Source organism: Apteryx rowi, unplaced genomic scaffold (genome assembly GCF_003343035.1).
Source record: "Apteryx rowi isolate R43461 unplaced genomic scaffold, aptRow1 scaffold_57, whole genome shotgun sequence".
NCBI lineage: Eukaryota > Metazoa > Chordata > Aves > Apterygiformes > Apterygidae > Apteryx > Apteryx rowi.
In genome coordinates this window covers 2,054,692-2,073,790 of record NW_020450838.1, presented here as the reverse complement: position 1 = coordinate 2,073,790, position 19,099 = coordinate 2,054,692, and the positions used below count along the sequence as shown (strand labels likewise).

Sequence of the window (19,099 nt, the reverse complement as noted above, 5' to 3'; positions counted from 1 at the left end):
GCCTCTAGAAGGCTCCCGGGCCGGCAGCGCGCATGCGCGCGGCGGGAGCGAGCATACACCCTCACCCCACCCCCTCCCCGCGTACTATAGAGTGCTGGGTGAAGGCTAGAGAGGAAACGCCTCCACCTGCTCTCTATGGTAGTCGAGCCGCGATGAGGTAAGTGTGCCCAGTGCGCATGCGCGGGCGGCGCCCCACCCGGGCCTCCCTGGAGGCGGTGGCGGCCGCAGGGGGGTGCTTGAGCCCGCGCCRCCACGGGCGAGCGCCGCAGCCGCCAGCGCCGTGCGGAGGAGCCGGGATGGGCCAGCGCGGGCGCGACGGAGGGCGGCTTTGGGAAGGCGGGGAGGATCACTTCCCGGGTCAACCCGCCGCCGTATCGCATTCACTTCCGGGCCGGGCTCGGTTTTGCTGTTGGGGGAGGGTTAAAGCGGCCGCCGAGCCCCGCCCCGCCCCCAGCGCGGGGCCGCGACCGTTAGGGGCCGGCGGCGCCGTTACGGGCCGGGCCCGCTCCCTGCCCGGGGCACCGCGGAGTGGGCCGGGGCCCCTCAGAAACGCCCCCCCGAGGCGGCGGGGCCGGGCCGGACCGGACCCCGCGGGGGGCCAAGGCGGGAGCGGCGGCCGCGGCGCGGCGCAGGGGAGGCCAGGCCAGGCCCGGCCGGGCCGAAGCTGCTGCGGAGCCGCTGCCCGGTGAAACCGCAGCGGGAGCCCGAGCCCCCGCGGGACGCGGGCAGACGCACGGAGCAGAGCGGGTTGCCGAGAATTGCTGCTGTTGTACTAAATGCGAATATCTGGGGCTGAATTAATAGCGTTTGGGGTTAATTAGTAGCGTTCCCCCCCCCCCCCAGCTCGCTCACATGCTGGGTGCAGCCCCTCAAACGCCGCCCAGCGCGTACAGCGCCAGACAAACACCTTTTTTCCGTGCGAGCTTGCAGGCATAACRGAGACAACGAGGTGAACAAAACAGTCCCGGCTGAGCGGCCGGAGCAGGAGGCTCGGGGAAATACAGTGCCCTCGGCGKGTGCTCCGCAGTGGTGAAGAAGTGCAACTGCATTATGCCCTACCGTGCGATCTCAGGGCAAGGAGAGCTGGGCGAAAGGGCTGCCAAGGGGAAAGAAGCCTGATACCGTGTTCATGTGCATARGCCCCTCTCAGACACCTCCATATTGAGGGAAACTGCTTTGGACATTCTTAGTTTAAAAACAAGATGCACTTAAAAGGAACAAATTCCTCCCCCMTTCTTTCTCCTAAATGGAATGAGTTAAAGAGCTCTAAATTTTTGACTAGTTGCTGAGGTGAAAATAGGAAGAAACAACTTGTGCATATGCTCTTTACCATACCATGTTTGACAGATCTTTTCCTCACCAGACTTATGATTGCTTCTCTTGTGTTGGTTGTAGGAAACTGGTTTCACTTCAAACATCCTCATCCAGGTCCTCTGAGCCACAGAAATCTGATGACCTCCATAAGGTGGTGTGATATCGCCATTTCAAAAAATACATATCCTGAGCCATCAAAACAGTTCATATGGAATAACTGTATGCAGAAGAAATGGCTCCAYTTCACTCATAACTTCCTGAAATAATTCATGCCCCTTACTGTGGCTGCCTGTAAGATAAGGGTTTTGGTGCAGGAACAGTTGTCTCCAGAGTCTTTGGCAATCCTCCCCCCCCCCCAAATAACATAGCACTGCTGATGTAATCRTTTCAGCTATCAGGCTCCAGAGCGATGGCCAACTGCTGCTTTGTATGAAAAAAAATCAGCATAGGTTGAACGTAAAAAGTGGAACAGGCTGCACAGATGTCAGGGAAAGCTGGGGATATTCATGCTTAGAAGCAGGGCAGCTTTGTGTAAACTAAAAGCATGTGATTACAAACCAGCTTACAAATTACCTTGGTTCTCACTGCCCCCCCGGAGAGTAGGTAACCTCATGACAGCCCTAGCTGGCTAAGTACTACCCACTGCAGGGACAGAATGGCTCTGCTTAGCGTAATACGGCTTTCTTGTCCCTATATTAATATCTTTGTGTGCTAAGAGGAGAGACRCTCCCTGTCCCTACTCAGTTGTGCAACCAGGACTCCGATCATTTGCCCTTACCTCATTTTGCAGTCTCCCAACACTGATTTTCATAGTTAAGCTGAATCTGTTAAGACCATGGGCAAAGGTTTCTTGGAGACTCTGGAGAGTTTCATCTCTGTCRCTTAAAATGCTATCAGATTCCATTTTGAACAAAAAAATAAGAATGATAAAAACCGAACAGGTATATTCTAGGTTAGCTGAATTATGGCAAATAATACTTAYATTTCATTTAGCTTTAGTAAGGAATTAACTTTTGTATATCACACATTTGATGTGAATTCATTCTTTACAGTATTACAATAAAGAGGCCTTTGCCTGGCAGATTTCTCAGTACTGCCTTCTACTACAGTATAAGTGGGTGTTGTTGGGTTGTTTTTTTTTTTTTTTTTTGGTTTTTTTTTAAATAGATGGTTACTTCTGCTGATTTCAGGGTCAACATTTGGCTGTCTGAAGCTACATAAATGCTGAGAGGTGCAGCCTGCTCRTTTTTTTAAACATTGTTTCTTCTAGACAAAAATAACAAAGTGTAATTCTTTTCTCTCTTTTGCTGCAAACTTCAAGTGAACAGTACATGCAACTTAGAGGCTTCCTCACCATGAAAAGAGCAGATAGCATGTTGACAGTCTCTCCTTTTTTTTTTTCCTTGTAAAACAGGAAGTTTCTCTGTATAGAAATAAATTCCTCTGTCATTTAATCAGCGTTAATGTTCTGTGGGTTTTTTTTTTTTCTGTTATTACATGATCATTTCCCTAGTCCCCTACAGGGACGTTTAGAATAGTTTGTACCTTTATTTTTAAGATAACCAAATTGTTCCATGAGTAGCAGAACTAATGAGGCCTGGTTTCCTGCAGATTTGCGTCCTTTGTTCCTGCAGTTCCCACAGCTATCTCAGCAGCCCTACCTTCCTCTACGGATCCTTGACACTCCTCCCTTCAGGGGAGACGGCAGGACGCGTGGTTAGTCCTGAGCTGTGCAGGGGCGGGTGGGCTGGCAGGCTGCTGCCAAAGGGGTCGCGGCATGCCCGAGTTCCCCCTGCCTCTCCCTGGAGGCTGGCAATGCCGATTTCTCACCTCCACTTCTCATGAAACCTGAGATTTTTTTCCTCCTCCCTAAATGTTAAGAAGTTACAAGGAGGAGGCCAGCCTGACAGCTGAATAGAAGCAGACCGACCGACTAACATAAGCTTCATTTTCATTAGAAAAAATGTCAAAAATAATAGATTATAACTTGGAGGGTTTCTTTAAACTTCAAATAGCAGGCAGTAGGACACCGTTCTGATAATTTTCCCTTTAGGTCTCTTAATATTTATCGGTACTGCACATAGTATCCTAAATACTTCACCCTGCTCTCTCTGATGAAAATCCATTAAGCGAAAGTATTTTATCTGTTTTACAGCCTCACAGCATCTCACTTTTCTCTAAATCCACCTAAAGTTGGCTCCTCTTGATTATACTGTGCAGTGCATCAACTTTCACAGGTACCTCAAATTGCACTAGTTCCAGCACCATCTCGGAAAGACCTTTGCCTTCCGTTGCCAGGGACTGCTCAGGAAACCCATCGCAAAGGCATGCGAGGATACCTTGGATCCAGTTGCCCTCAATGTATCTTGCGGAATCAAATCTGCGTGGATATCTCACTTTCTCCAAAGTTACCGTTAGGTAACAATGACACAATGCTATTTCTATACCAGTCCTCGGGGATTTATACCCGGGAATGCAGAAAGGACTCTCTACATCCAGCACTGCTGATCCTCAGACAGTGATTTGGAGGAGACAGCAGTATCTCCACTACAGGAGTTCTTACTGTCCCTATCGACTGTTTGACAAGGACTTTACTAGTGGTTTAACAGCAGTTGGCATCACCCTTATAAATAACATACCTAAATAAAGGTACTTCTTACTATGGTCTCATTTGTTAAAGATCTGCATTTACTTACCTGTCTGGCACATAGAGCCCCACRCAGGCAGGGCTAGTGCAGGCAGAAAGGTAAGAACATCCATCCTCCGAGATGATACTGTTCCCAGTGAAGCAGCACTGATCCGTCCATCTGCAAAAGACACTTCTCCCTGCTTGTTGAGAAAGGGTCTAGTTGTTATGAGCAGGTGGGCGCCTATACATGTGCAAGAAAATATGATTCATTTGCAAGGTGAATCAGGAGATCAGCTTATGGATAGCTGTAGTTAGGGCACAGGAAGCTGTGTTTAAAATAAGGGCAGAAAATTTTAGAAAAAGGAATGTATGGATATTCTAGCTTTCTTTTAAAAGCGTGCTACTCTTCTGAACAAGAACACATCAATAGAACAGAACTAGTGAGAGGCAGAGGGATGGGATGGGATGGGATGGAATGGGATGGGAGGGAGAGAGGCTGTTTTATCTCAGGAGAAACATTCACTGCACTTGAGAGACCTGCTCTTCCCTCAAGGGTCTTTTGCACAATGTCTGTGTAGGGATCGGAGGGGCTGGGTGCTCCCAGGTGAAATGCATCTGTATATGAATAACATTATAACAACATCATTGCCCACGATACGAGGACTGAAATCAAATCSTGGCTGCCCCTTGGTCGCTCTCCCAGAGGCGGCATGCTGCCACGCAGACTTACAAAGCCACATTTCCTTCTCGTGCCTGTCCCAACCGGATTACTCACATGGATAAGGGGTAGCAAACTTCACCTGATTCTACATAACGCTGACTCCCTCCCATTGCCATCTCCTGGCACTTATACCTCACACACACACATCACCCAGACAGACTCGCTTGGTGCTAAGGAAAAGGCTGGATTGCTCCTGGCACAAAGATAAATAACATGGATCAACACAAAGTGAGGTCCAAGTACTGGACTCCTGAGTGGTGCTAATCCCGCTCTGGCACAGGCTCCCGGTGTGACTCACCTTCTCTACCCCTCACTCGCTTATCTGTAAAACAGGCAACGAGCTTTCCTTGCCCTATAGGAGGCCTGCGTGCGAATGAACATTTGAAACGGAGCACGAGCTAGTTTGGATCAGCATTAAGTTTAGTAATTCCTCATTATTCCCTTTGCACATGGAAGTTGTCACAGACCTAGATTCGAGGCGCTTTCAGCTCAGACAATAACGCTCCTGCGCCGCTACCTCTTAATTGGCATTTTCCTGCCAAGGCTCAGTGCTCTGCAGCGGGCGCTTCCCGCGCGAGAGCTGCCACAAACAAGACAACCCGCTGACCYGCTTAACGCCCACGGGAAGGCACGGGAAGTCTCGCCTCGGTCACCAAACAGAAAAGAAAATCCAGTAGTAGAAGGTTTTGATTAAAGGGAAGYGAGCAAATGGCTTCGAGGCTGACAGTGCGCACGTGTGCGTGTCCGTGTGCGTTCGCTCCCGCACAGTGATCTGGCCACCCAGGGAAGAACATCRCGCAGAGAGCAGCTAGCCCTGACGTGGTGTGAACTGAGCTTGATTCGAGATCTCCCACTGGCATCRAGGTCCCGGGAGCCACGCGAGATCCCCACAGGCACCGCAAGCCACCARCTAGTGCAGACTGTGGCATTCGTTGTTCTGCGACTCTGGGGTCTGATCCAAAGCCCCCCAAACACAGCACACAGGTTACTGGCAACAGCTTTCCATCTCTTCTGAGCTGAGCTAGATTTAATGTAGCAGCCTTAAAGATGAAGGGTTTCTAGTCTGAGCTAGCTGTAGGTACTAGATCTCATATTTTTATCACAGCTATACACGCCCATGTTTTCCCTGACTGCCCTCGGGCCTCTGGGAGGACATTTACAGGTCAGACTAACAGGAATCCTATTTCTGTCTTGCATTTAAATTTACACTAGATCACTTTTCAGCCCCATTTCCTCTTCCCTCCTAATAACCCATTACACCCCTTTAGAAGGATTTATCTCTTCCTGTTCTTGCTTTGTTTAGTCATCCCCTGTTTTTATTTCATCTTTTTCTTCCACCATCGAAACGCTTACAGCTCTTTCTTTCACTCACATCTTCATTTTATACATGCACATCACACACTCACATACCTTAGCAGCATGGATTCCTTTAATCTTTGAAAAACATTTCCTTTTTACTCTCACCCAAATATTAAACCAACTGGAAAGTGACACATCAAGGTTAGGAATGCAGTCTGCTCTCGACAAGGAAAAAATGCTGAGYGTTGCAAGACAGGCTAAGTAAATGGATTAAGATCCTTTTTACAGATTAGGTCACCCTTCACCCCAAATGCAGATTTCCACTGAAATTAATGGAAGCCCTTACTGAATGCAGCGGGAGGGCTGACATTGGACAACACCACAGCAAACGTACCGGCAGCCCCTCAAAACTGAGTGTCCAAAACACCAGCTCCAAACGGTTCTTAACAACCGACTGATTAAATCTATATTATGTATTAACATGGCAGGATTTCATCTCGTAGAATTATGAGCTGAAGGGGAAAAAAAGCTGAGCCAGCAGTTCTCAGGATTAAAACCAGGACTGTGATTTACCCGATGTGACTGCGCTGACAGTGCACCAAGGATAGGTTTGCCCTAGGAGAAGCTGTTCTGCCTCTAACACTAATACTTTGCACTCACAGCTCCTTCCAGCCCACTCAAAGCACTAGCAACTCCAACAGTTCCATTTTACGGGGATAGTTTGTTTTTCAGGATACAATTCAGCAGAACGCGCTTTAAGCACTGCCTGTTTAATGAACAGCAAACCACATATTTATGCGGGACAGCTGAGGGAAAAGCCTTATAGATTTGCCTTGCATTTCCTCCGCCCGTCGCTTCTGGGCACATGAACGCAGCCTTTCTAGCGGTCAGACGTGCAGACTCAGCCCAGCACCTGAAAGTCCTGCTGGGTCCTTTCCAGCTCTCACATCACCAGAAGTAAAATATCTGCAGGCAGCCGAGTCAGCGGCCGCGCTGCTGCGGCGTGAGCGGCACAGCCCCCTGCTCGCTCCCCAGCGCRGCCACCGCTGCGGGGTCCGCGGGCRAGGAGCGTGCATTAACCCAGCAARCCAGGCAGAGATGCGAGGGACTGTCTAAGCTCTTGAAATGGTGCTGTCCTTCGAGCCTTGCAAAGCCACCACRACAGAAGTACTGCTACTTCTCTGCGCCTTTTAGAGGAAGCAGAGCATGTGCAAGCTGGGGGCTTGCACAAGCACTCACAGGGAACCTGCAGCAATGCTCAACTGAGGAGTAAGCAGCCCGATTTCCAGGTCTGTACCTGCTCTCCAAGCCCTCAGCCAGAACTGGAGAAACGCACAGAAAAAACATGGCATTCCAGAATCATTATCCTAAAATCCACTTTTATTTGCCCTCTTCCCCCCATGCTCTTTAAAGCGACAGCAATTTCAAACTCAGGTCAGGCTCTGGACTCCATAGGACAGGCCAAGCACAGGGTCGAATACACGACCATGGAAAGAAGGGGCCTTCAGCRCACTGCAGAGCCCGCGGCCCACGGCAGAAACCCGCCGCGCTGCCCCCAAGCCCRGCAGCATTCATCCTCACAGTCACGCCTGCTTTGCTCAAGCCTGCAGGCCTGCAACGCACATGAAGGCCTCTGCTAATGCAGCGCTTGCTTTGCGCCCTGCCTGTATCATAGCGCGGCATGGACAAACCCTGCCTTCRCTTCCGTTGGTTTCCACGTGTCCATATTCATGCAGACAGACGGAGCTCACAGGACTCATGGACATCAGCAGAAGCAGCCTCTGCAATACCCTAAGTCCTGGCAGCAACACTGCAAGCACTGCCAGCTCTTTCAGCCTGTAGGACACATAGGCACAAGCTCATCATGTCCAAGTACTTTGACGTGGCAGGGGCCAAACCAGGGCATCCAACTGCAGGCTCAGAGCAGGGTAGGCAGCAAAATGCACATTAGGAGTGACCAAGCTGGCTCTGTGAACAGAAGGACACGTAGAAAAACAATTTATCTTCTATCCAATCCCAATTTGCACAGCTCCAACCAACCACCTTGTACTCTGCTGGCACTTGTGTCAGAAGAGGACAAGAAAGGCTCAGAGAGCCAAGTTCCTCAGCAGTGAGTACTCAGCTCTGCTCAGTCCAGCCCTCATCCCACTGCATCAGGGAGATGACAACCATCAGTGGGGTTTATGGCCACACTTGGCCTTCAGGTCTTATGTCAATCCTCAGTAGAGCTGTAGGAAGAGCAACAGTCCTGCTGACCCCACATCCAGCTGGATCTGACGGTCACTGGGCTTCAAATCCCAGAGTGCTGTGAGCACTCTGCAAGGAGCCCCCATCCAGTGCTCTCGCATTCTGCATCTTCGCACTTCTTTAGCGATCCTGACCAAGCCTTTCCAAACACCGTTCCTCACGTGCCCCCTTTCTGGGCTGTAGCAGGAGCTCCCTGGGGGCACGCTCTTTCCCGGAGCTGTGAGCAGCCCTCCCCTCTCTGCCCCGCTCCAAACAGCTCCCCAGCCCCCATCACTCCAGAGGGGCGGCATGTAACTGGATGCTGCTGTACGCGATCCCCCATGCCCTCGCGTTACCTGAGTGCTGGCGCTCATTGCCTGGTTTGCAGCAAGCGCCCTGTCTGTCGCAATAGCTGGAAGCAGCCCATGGGGACAGTCATTACRTGAAGGGACAGCCATAAATACACATGCTCCTATTTGAGTTCCAGCTCTGCGTCCCACGTTTTCCGGGGACTGCGTGCCCTGCCTGCCATCCTGCCTGCCATCTAGCAGCTGAATAAGCTACCACAGTGACTAGATGAATAGATAGAAATCCTCTCCTAGCACTGTGCTCGTGTCTTCTCCACTGCTCCTGCTCTCTGATTAACTGGCCGCATCCTTTCTTAAATCCCAGCTGGAAGCATTTCCTTTACTTACTTGTTTTTCCTGTCCCTCAGAAAGCCCTTTGCTGCTGCACATCGCATTTCCATCTCTGCATTATTCAGCATACTGAGCTCTATTGGGAAGCCACTCACAATGAAGCTGGTTGCAGTAAAGCAGCCCAACATATTAAGAAAAACATAAAACTGCATTTTCTTCCCTGATTAGAGCTAAGTTTTGTGTAGGAGCTTCCCTGTAGCCTATCCTTTCCTAGTGCAGGAGATCCACATAGATACTGGACACAAACTCCTAGCCAACAGGTGTTTAACTAATCCAAGTCTCCCAGGACAGCCAGCATCTCAATTCCTGCCATATGCTTAATTAATGCCAGGTAGGAAAAGCGATGAGAGGCCTCACTGCCCCCCGCGTAGGAGAAAACGTTTCACTTTGGCAGTTCTCACTCATGCAGTTAACCATTTCCTGGGCTTGCTCCGACAGCTGCTGGCCTCGGGCAGGGAGGGACGTGCCTGCATTGCCGGTGCCCAGCAGCAGCCTGACCCACAGAACGGCCCTCCCCACCGTCTGCGTCGCAGCGCCACGGGCTGATCCCCCACGTAGCCTTGGCTAAGGAGGAGCAGATTATTGCTGTCCGGCGTTGGACATTTCCCTGGTGCTGGGCTTTCATTAACAGCCTGCATGTTAGACTAAACTCTGGGGGACAGGCCGTGTTTGAACAGCATCTTGGACAGCGGCGTCTGGTGCAGGGCGAGGACCCATGGCTATTCCTGGAACACATCTAACAGGAGTCACGTCCCCCACATTCCTGGCACCCCGCCTGCCTGGCGCGCTCACCTGCGACGCCGTGCCCAGGACAGGGATTTGCACGGCGCCTTACCCAACACAGCCCTGGCCCGGCTGGCTGTGTCGCCCAGGCAAAGCGGGAGCCTGATACCCCTGCGCTGTCAGAAGCTAGGAGAGGAGGGATTTGTCAGAGCTGCCCTCTGCCCGCGCTGGCGCTTTGCTTCAACAGGACGGGATGTCACCACCCAGCGCCGTGCACGGAGCTGTTTGCAGTCAGGTTTGAGACTTGCTCCTCAGGGCCGCAGACATCTTAAAAGTCAGGTATGCAAACCAACAGGCTTGTCACGGCCAAGAGCATCCCCGGAGCAAGCGTCACTTGCCCAGCCTGCTCTCCTCCTCTACTCAGCGCTCATGAGCAGGCCCTGGCACGTGGACCATGGTTTACAGCACGCTCCCAAAGCGCCGTGCAGCCTGGACCACAATCTCCGCACACCTAATGGGCAAAACAAATGCAAAAAGCATCAGGCCACATCTTTAATTCCAACCACAATTTAACACTGCCAAGTCCACCAACCCCTTTTCCTCTAGAGGTGAGCATTTGCTTCATGATTCCTTTCTCTTCTGTTTTTCAGCCAATTTTGCTTTTCCTTCCCCCTCCATTCCCCTTTTACTTCCAGTGCTGGGAAATGCTGTACATTCCTAAGCCTGGCTTCCCTTCCTGCCAAACAGAGAAATCAGCATAAATAAGAGTAAATGAGCAGATGTTCCTAAATAGCCTCTAGGCATTTCTGAAGCTTGATAATGGTGCTACATCCATAGAGACTCAGTAAACCAGCCCCATTAAGTCACTTATGAAAGGTCAGAGAGCTTTCAAGCTGTGGCTTGAAACCAAACCCCTAGCACATACCCAGTTAAAACACTTCACAGCCTGCCCTAAAATTACAGTGGGCAAGAGGTCTGCCTTTGTCCAAGCTGAATGAATAAACCGACTGGAGAGCTAAGAACACGAAACTCACTGCAAGGACTGACATATAACCCATGACACAGCACGTCCGCCCATTTGCTATGGAAACTATGTTTGGCAAGTATCAGGTGTCTGAATTTCTGCTTATATACATCTCCCAGGAGAGCAGTATATTAATAACACAGGCTGCCTAAAAACAGAAACTGTCACCAAGAAGTTACCCTTCTCCTGAGAGTTTCTTGCTGTAGTCGGGGTATCATTGGGCTTACTGASCCCTCATTCAAGCAGCACAGAATTTTGTTTCCTTGCTCTTCAGATTTGCCACGTAAACTGACCTGATTTCAAGGAAGACCAATAAAAAGGAAAACAAGTCCTGGAAGTGGACTTTACTGTAGGCACAGCTTTCATGAATGTCTTATCGCTYGCACTACTACACAATGAACCTGGGGAGAGAGCACCAGCCAGGGCGTTAGCTTGAAGGAACAAGCATGAGAATAAGGCCCTGGAAGCTCATGCGACTAGGCAGGATAGCCCAGGCATGGCAAGCAGTATGAAAAATAGCCAGTAAAACATGGAAAAAAGCAGCAAGTAGACACGGGCTTCCAGACRCAGGCATAGGCAGAACACAAGGCGCAGAGGAGAGCGCAGTCACGGAAGCAGAGGGGGAGGAAAGCAACGCAAGGTTCAAAAGGCAGATCGGGGAGCTGGAACGGGAAGCACTGGAAGGGAGCTGCTCGGACTTCAGTGAATGCGAAATTTGACTGGATAAGTTAACTCATTTTATCAAGTGTATCTTAAGAGCAGCTTTAACTCAAGTGGTCTCATCAGGATTATTTTGTATTAATTTTACTGGCACCAAAGAAATGTGCGTATTTAAGATACATAGCAKATTTCTCCTGTATTCGCATATTGTCCTAGAGACAAATTAGAGACTGGTTTCTTGGAGATCACCAGTGAAGCTGGGTCACACTAAACTGCTATGACTAGACAGGTTCCTTTATAAATCTGGGAAGTCATTTCCCAGGAAACCTTAAGCTCTGCTTGTCAGAGGGCRGTAAAAAAAGGCTGTGTCCACACAGCTGAAACATGCTGCCACCCAGTGTTAAGACTGCATTCAAGAGATTCAGTGCCRGATAGGAGGAGAAAGTGCAGCCACATTTCTTGTTCTTTTTGATCTAACAGCCATCTCTACTTGCACAACACGTAACGTTAACAATATGCATTTTTAAAAGAGAACTGTCCATTCTGGGCAGATGTGCTCTGTTCCTGTTGTGTTGCTCTCTGCTGTATGAAGTAGTTATGGCAAAATTTCTCCGGAGCTTCATGTCAGTTTCTAAGGATCAAAACGAATCCACATTTCAAATTCCTCAGTTACTAACAGATAAGCAATGCCTGGTAATATTTCTCCCAACCACTCTGATCACACTAATCTCAAAGCCCCCTCCAGACCTTAACTAAGGATGTATTTTCCACATGTTTGAGGGATAAACACTGCCTGTTTTACATTAAACAATGTGAAAAGAAGAAAGCTTGCAGATGACTGTTGGTGACCATCAGGCTGGTCAAGAGGTTTCCCTAGCATGACTAAGATGACAAGTGTTTGATATGAAGGCACATTCATCGAAGTGGCTTCCCTGACAGTTCAGTGACAAAGGAAAATAATCTGAGTCACTTGCAAATGTCATTACGAACACAGGATTATTCAAACAATCAGGCCACATAGGACAGAATGAGCCAGCAAATGGATCAAATTTCTTCTTCTCTCCAGAATCCAAGTCTTGAATAGCCAGGATTTAGTGCTGGCCACCTACCTGAGCAGCTAGYTGTTATGGCCTAGGCATTTCTCTGAAATCTTTTGCCAAGTCTGACCTAGAGCCAACAGTGCAGCAGCAGAGTGTTTCATTTCAAGCAATAAAAAAATCCAAGGCTAAGTATGTTCCACAGAACTCAGACTGGAATTTCTACCTGTCTCAAATTTGCAGTAAAATCCAAATTCTAATTGCACAGCCAGACTGCATTTTCAAACAGGACTGGATATGTACAAAAGTCATACACTGTTTATAAAGTATACCTCCCACATATTTCTTCATACCTCAGCACCCTTTAAAGAAAGGTCATGCTCTCGGAGTAGTAATCCACATTAACAGCTTTTCCAGGAGGAAAGACCACAAGGCTGGTTCTGTAACATCTTCTCACAATGAAAATTTCAGAAAAGGTAAAAATATCTGTTGCAGAAGAAGTTTAAAAAGCATTTCCAGCTTCTATACTAACTCCAATAAATAAAGGACAGCTCTGCAGGAGCTTAGGTTGGACATGCAGATACCCAGTTCGCATGGACAAGATTAGTAACATCACTGARGTTAGTACGTCAGCTTTAAGAGTTTTGAGTCAGTTATGATAGATTAATTTGCAACAAGAATAAATCTTGCTGCACAATAAAACAACTACACTTAGYTCTCTGATCTTGTACTACCAGTGACACAAACCTGCCTTCGCATCCTAGTTCACCCAGCCRGTGGATAGAAGCTTACTACAATATTGTAATCTGCTTCAGGAGGTGACAAGCACAAGTTACCCTTGTCCTACAGAGGCAGTGAAACTAAGATACAGGGGTGAGATGCTGCGGGGCCTAGAGGACAACAGGACTGCTGATACAACCCAAGCTGCTCTGAGTACTGAAGCATCTTCTCACAGTAACAGAGAACTTTGCTCAGCCTGAGAGCGGTTGCACGTAAAATTGCCATCAGCATTTGTTCCTCTCCACAGTTCTGCAAAAAGTCCCTCAAAAGGCAGCCGTACTTGACAGCACTGTAGGACACTTACAGGAAACAGTAAATAAAAAGTAACGGATTTTAAATCCACCCATCTTTAGTTCAAGTTCCTTGTAAGTTTTCTGACCCAGACAACGGCAAGTTTATGACACACAAAATGCCAGAGAATTAGCAAGTTATCTTTGCCCAGTCAGCCCAGAGGCAGAGCAGTATGTCAGCAGGGGCAAGCCTGGGCCTTCTGCTAAGTGAAATGCATTTTACAGAAATATGTGAGGAACAAAAGGGTAGCTGTGACTCTGGCTAGGCCACCTGTCAACAGACTAAACCTACCTTACATCCTCAATAGCAGGGTACACTGTCAAACAAAARTCTTTTTTGCCTGCTTTGGGAAAGAAATTTGGATCTTGAATGTAAGTGACTGACCTCAGCCATCATCTTCTCTCTCTTCTCACCACCTTCCTAGTCCCAAWCCCTTTAAGTCCTCCACAACCACTCCAAGTCCTAGCAAAGGCTGAGCTGCCCGGGCACTGGTGAAAGCAGGGATGAATGCCAATGCATTTTTCAGGCAGTGCGGTATCCTGCCTCTGCCCAGGACAGGACAGGCAGATCTTGACTTACCGCAAACAGAACATAAATCAAGGTATGTCTTCCCCGGRGGGCAAGAAAACCTCTCTCCCTCTATCTGTGTATCTATGTGAGAATTCACATATAACCAGATATTCAGTTAAACAGAAGAACCACTACCAAAACCGAACACAATTAAAAAAGGATAAAAACCCAAACCTTTTTATAGACTGTCGTTAATTATTAGTGTAAAATACAGCCCCATCAGCAGGGCCTGAACAGACAGCCCCACATCTTGCAAAGCAGGGAGCCCTAGAGACAAGGAAGTTACAGAATTAACTGAAGGTCACAACAGGCACGTCAGAACACTGGCACTGACGAGGGTGAAGTCAAGAAAACCTGTAGCTCCCAATAGCTAAACAGGAGGGGAACAATCGGTGAATAAATTCCCTGTACAAGAAAGGCTGAAACACCACAGTCCAGCAAGATGAACTGAGACAGGTCAGCAGAACCACCAGAAACTCCACCTCACCAGATTTTGAGTTGAGGAAAAACTTAGCTACAGACATTAAAACTTAAGGTTTATTTCTGTTTCTTCAGGTTTGTTTTTTTTCTTGTCTGTTTCTTTGGTTTCTGCACAGCATTCTCAGCACTGCTGGGGGGCAGTCTGACAGTTATTTCCTTGTCCTCTGTGTCATCATCTGCCTCGTGAGCTTTCCGGCGCTCAAGCACTGTAGGAGTACAGACTGGAGTAGGATCCTAAAGAGATCAGAAAACCGGAATTTACTACAGAGCATCTGCCAGAGAAAGTTGTCACCACCTGTCTGGTACCACAAGACATCTCAGCCCAACTCTCCATCAGAACTTCCACATTTAAAGGAAAATTGTTTTGTTTTTATAACTGAATAACTATTTTTCTACACAGTTTCTTCAGACCAGAAGTCAAAGGCAAAGCCAAAGGGCAAATATGAATTAAGGTATATTTTCTAAAACGTTATTATGCACAGTGATTTTCTAAATGTTTTATTTTCTGACTCACAGCACTAAGAAAGCCAAGAGGAAAAGAGTCAAAAAAGCCCTAAGTATATTTCAGATTGGCATACAGAAATGCCATATTCAAGCCTATAGCAGAGTTGAAGCATCCCAACTTCTCAGTAAATTCTCAGAACTCAGTTGACCTAACGTACAAGTTCACAGAGACAGCTAACCCTGTCTTTCTCACCACCAGTCCTGTCGCAACTATTGCAAATATATTCAGTAATACAAAAAAAAAAAGTGATGAAACAAAAGGGAAAATTTAATAGCTTATAGACTTTTTAGACTACCAGTGTCCCAAATCTCAATCCTGAAGACCTGATCTTTCCCATCACCCTGACACAAGTTTTAGCTGGCAGTATCTTTCAATATACTGGAATGTTATGCCTGGAAACCATGAAGGGGGAGAGATGCTATAGCATCTACATGGCACTAGACAGCATTAGTATGCATTAATGGTTCAACTTACTTTCCATCAACACAGCGGGGCATTATAATGTAGCACATACCAACAGAAGAACACCCACAGGGAAATCATTTTATGCCAGTTTAAAGCACGTACAGAGGTGGCGTACAGAAGACTGGCCCCCGCACTCCACCTGCTCCCGTCACAAGTGCCGAGTAGCAGACCCAGGCAGCAGGCGCTCCTTTGCCTGGACACACCTCACGGCACACACTGCTAGTAACAATATGCTGAACAGAAGCCTCTGCTGCTAAAACACTCTTTGTCTTGTTAAAGACAAGGAACYTGAGTGGAATCAACCACTGTCTTCCATTTAAATGCATTCCTGCACCTCAGAGCAGCTGTTACCACTGCTAAAGACAACTCTCAAAGGAAAATAACGCCGAGGTTTCCAGGCACTGAATTTAACCACAAGGACTGTTCAGTCTTACCTGGCTGTTCAAAGAAACATTCAGCTTTGGCTTGGATTTTTTAACTTTCTTTTTCTTTATGTGAAGCTCTTGCGCAGCCTAGGAAGCAAGACAGACCAGGTGAAACCCTACAGACTTCCTCATGCAAAGACACAGCGTCACCTAACAGTCTGTAGGCTTCTTTGCTTCACAATTACAAAATCTTTGCTTCAGCAATTAATTTGAGTTAATAAAAGTGGCCTAAACTGCTACAGAGGTGATCTGGTTTGAACAAAAACATCCGTAGCAACATATGAAAAGCTGCCACKGGGCATTTCGAAAAATACCACAAAGAGAAATGGTGTTGCCCAAAACACAGGTATATCACCCAAGCCCTCCACAAACGAGCAATATGCTTGATTAGCATAGGCAAGGTACTTCTGGAAAAGTAAACCCAGGTGCACACAGAGTACAACCCAGCAACACTATGCTGCAATTTCCAAGAATTTCTATACAGTTCTTAACGCAAGAAGGTCTCCCTGCTGCTCCAGATACAATACAACTTTTACATCAGCTACACATAAACCATGTGATTTTCTTGTATTTAGCGAGTCCTTAGAAAACAAGCTTTGCTTAAACACTCATTAAAATGATCCCAAACTTACAAATCCTGGAAAGTCATAATCAAGCCCCCTTTCAGCCAGCCTCTTCCGTAAAAGTTTCTCCTTCCGTAGTAGTCGCTTCGCCATCTTTGCCTTCTCACTGACAGAACGTATCTTATTGTACCGCCTGACTGCAGGCTGAGAAGGCTTCTGAAACTTTCTGTCACAGTCTTTGAAGAGGTTTTTGTGAATCCTTTCAGGAGGCATGAACTGACCTGTGTCAAGAGCATATAACATCACATTATAGCAGAGCTACTTTTCCCACCAATGCTACACATAATGCTACTCAGTTCTTGTTATAACATTATCCACCGCTACAGCAAAGCATTATTACAGTATTTTACCATCACAAAGACTGGAAAGTAACTAAATACTCATTGGTAACAGTACTGATAATGGATGGAAGAAAAAAAAATACATTTTCAGTTTCATCCAGAAAACAGTCAAAAGATAAACCTGATTTTCTCAAGTTGGTAAGCATATATAGCTCATACTGCTTTACAAAACAAGTTTTAGCATCACTGTGTCTGAGAAATTCGTTCATTTCATTAGTCTTTTAACCRGGAAAGCTCCTAGCATTTAACTAGATAGAGAGCAGCTGCAACAGAGTTATAAATTAAAAAGAATTTCCACATTAAAGGAATTGAATTTGCTCTACAGAAAACATCTCCCCCACTAAAAATTTTGTACACTGATATTATACAATAAGCATTATTAGTCTAGAGAAGAAAAAAAAGTAGTAGTGAATAAAAGGCTGCTGGTGATATTCTTTACACATGAAGAAAAGCAAGAAAGGCTCAGCCACACAGAAAATTCTTTTAGGCTGAAGCTTTGTAAAGAAACAAGAATCTTCAGATAATCAAAAAAAACCCCCACAAATAAGTATGAGTTTCCTTTGCACATTAGATAATTTACACTTTGGGTTATACTTACACTTTAGAAGTCTTTCACAAAACAGGTAGTTGTTCATTGTGTCTGCAACAATCTTTGCCACATCATCGGATTCGAACTCAATAAATCCATAGCCTTTACTACCTCCAGTCTGCAAGCAATAGAAGAAAATCTGAAATGATGCTTAGATACCTAACTGAAGAACTAAATTAAAAATTTTTTAATGCTTCAGAAGTGAAGGCCTATTTTCAGCTAAACAACTGTAATTTCAGAAAGTTCACTGAATTCATGAAAAGCRCCAAATTTAGTCCTAGATTTGTAAAACAGTATTTGTAAGTATATATCTGTGCATGAAACAAACCACTCACCAATACCCTATTTTTATACATATATTAAAAAACCTACCCTGCATTTATTGTTTCATTTTTATTACCAAATTTATATAATATTGTAACATRATGATAAACCCACGGATGTGTAGAAGTTAAATTTATCAAGCACAAAGCAATCAAATGTTAAAATAAAATCTTTTCCATGACATTTCACAGTCTGCACTTAATTAGAGTATTTTGGCAACGCTTCCCACTTCAACACATTTACTTGTGAAGAAAGGGGCTACATCTACTGGCACTGAAACTGCTTATCTGTGGGACCATCATCCCTCATATAATGCCTATCAGCCCCAAATTCATTTTGGAAGTATTTTCAGGACAAGAAATTAAGCGCGGGGCCCCCTTCTGCCCACTCTCGAAACTGCAACGAAGCTTTCCACGTGATGCGCACCAAAGCCGGAGGAACAGCGACAGGGCCAAAAACACATAAGCTGCTAAGGAGTTTACGAAAGTAGTTAGTTTTGCTCGTTATCCAAGTCAGTAGGTTCTGTAAGCAAGAGGTCTCAGAGCCCTGACAGATTCAGGGTTCATTCTAARAAAGTGAGTTACAAACGTACTGCTGTAGCTCAGGCACTTCACAAGCAGTAACAGCAAGAAAGACAAAAAGGAAGGTTAAACTTGCTTTAACAGCTCTTTGGACGAAAAGGAGAGGGGAAATCACAGCAGTCGAGCCGGGAGACAAGAGCGATTAGTCCTCCGGGCACAAGGAAACGGATTTCCGAAGCGCCCGCGCCTGGCGAGGGAGGCTGGGGCGGAGCGGGGCGGAGCGGGGCGGAGCGGAGCGCCCGCAGGGCCCGCGGCGCCGCGTTACCTTCTTACTCCTGGAGAGCCGCAGCCGCGTGACGGTCCCGAACTGGCCGAAGTACTCGCGGAGCTGGGGCTCGCCCAGCCCCCGCGGGAGGTGCCCCACGTACACGGTCCCCGCCACCAGCCGCTCCTGCGGGCACACAGCAGGCCGCGTTAGCCCTGCCCTGCCCGGCCCCCGCGCCCCCGAGCCCTGCCGCCCGCCCCGCTCACCTTGGCCGCGCGGCTCTGCCGGACCCGCTGCACCTGCTGCTGGAACTCGCGCTGCAGCCGCGGCTCCAGCGCCAGGAGCGGCGTCGCCGCCACCGCCTCGGCTGGGGCCTGGACTGCGGCCGCCGCCGCCTCGGCCGCCGCCATGTCGCGACCGCCTCACGGAGCACGCCGCCGGAAACGCGTCACCGGCGCTGCGCGCGCGACCCCCTCCTTCCACTCCCTCCTCGTGCGCATGCGCACTGCGGCGGCACGGGCCGGCGGCCGCCGCGCGCGCGCCGTCTCCTAGCAACGGCGCGGCCAAGCGTTCCCGCGCGGCGTCGCCT

At 47.9% G+C, this 19,099-nt stretch overlaps 1 protein-coding gene across 1 annotated transcript; it reads right to left on the bottom strand.

Annotated features, from left to right (window-relative positions):
* Nucleotides 1-14,487: 14,487 nt before the first annotated feature.
* On the bottom strand, nucleotides 14,488-18,935 carry NIFK (nucleolar protein interacting with the FHA domain of MKI67). Its single transcript, XM_026082178.1, has 6 exons — nucleotides 18,777-18,935; nucleotides 18,571-18,696; nucleotides 17,410-17,518; nucleotides 16,480-16,691; nucleotides 15,857-15,934; nucleotides 14,488-14,686 (listed from the first exon to the last, which is right to left on the bottom strand). The coding sequence occupies exons 1-6, from the start codon at nucleotides 18,918-18,920 to the stop codon at nucleotides 14,510-14,512; spliced, it is 846 nt and encodes a 281-aa protein (XP_025937963.1). The 5' UTR covers nucleotides 18,921-18,935; the 3' UTR covers nucleotides 14,488-14,509.
* Between the last annotated feature and the right edge of the window lie 164 nt (nucleotides 18,936-19,099).

Coding starts and splice junctions, on each gene's coding strand:
- NIFK (XM_026082178.1), bottom strand. CDS start 18,920: ATGGCGGCGGCCGAGGCGGCGGCGGCCGCAGTCCAGGCCCCAGCCGAG. Junction 16,692..17,409: donor TTGTGAAAGACTTCTAAAGT/GTAAGTATAACC, acceptor CTCTTGACACAG/GTCAGTTCATGCCTCCTGAA. Junction 14,687..15,856: donor ATGTTTCTTTGAACAGCCAG/GTAAGACTGAAC, acceptor TGATCTCTTTAG/GATCCTACTCCAGTCTGTAC.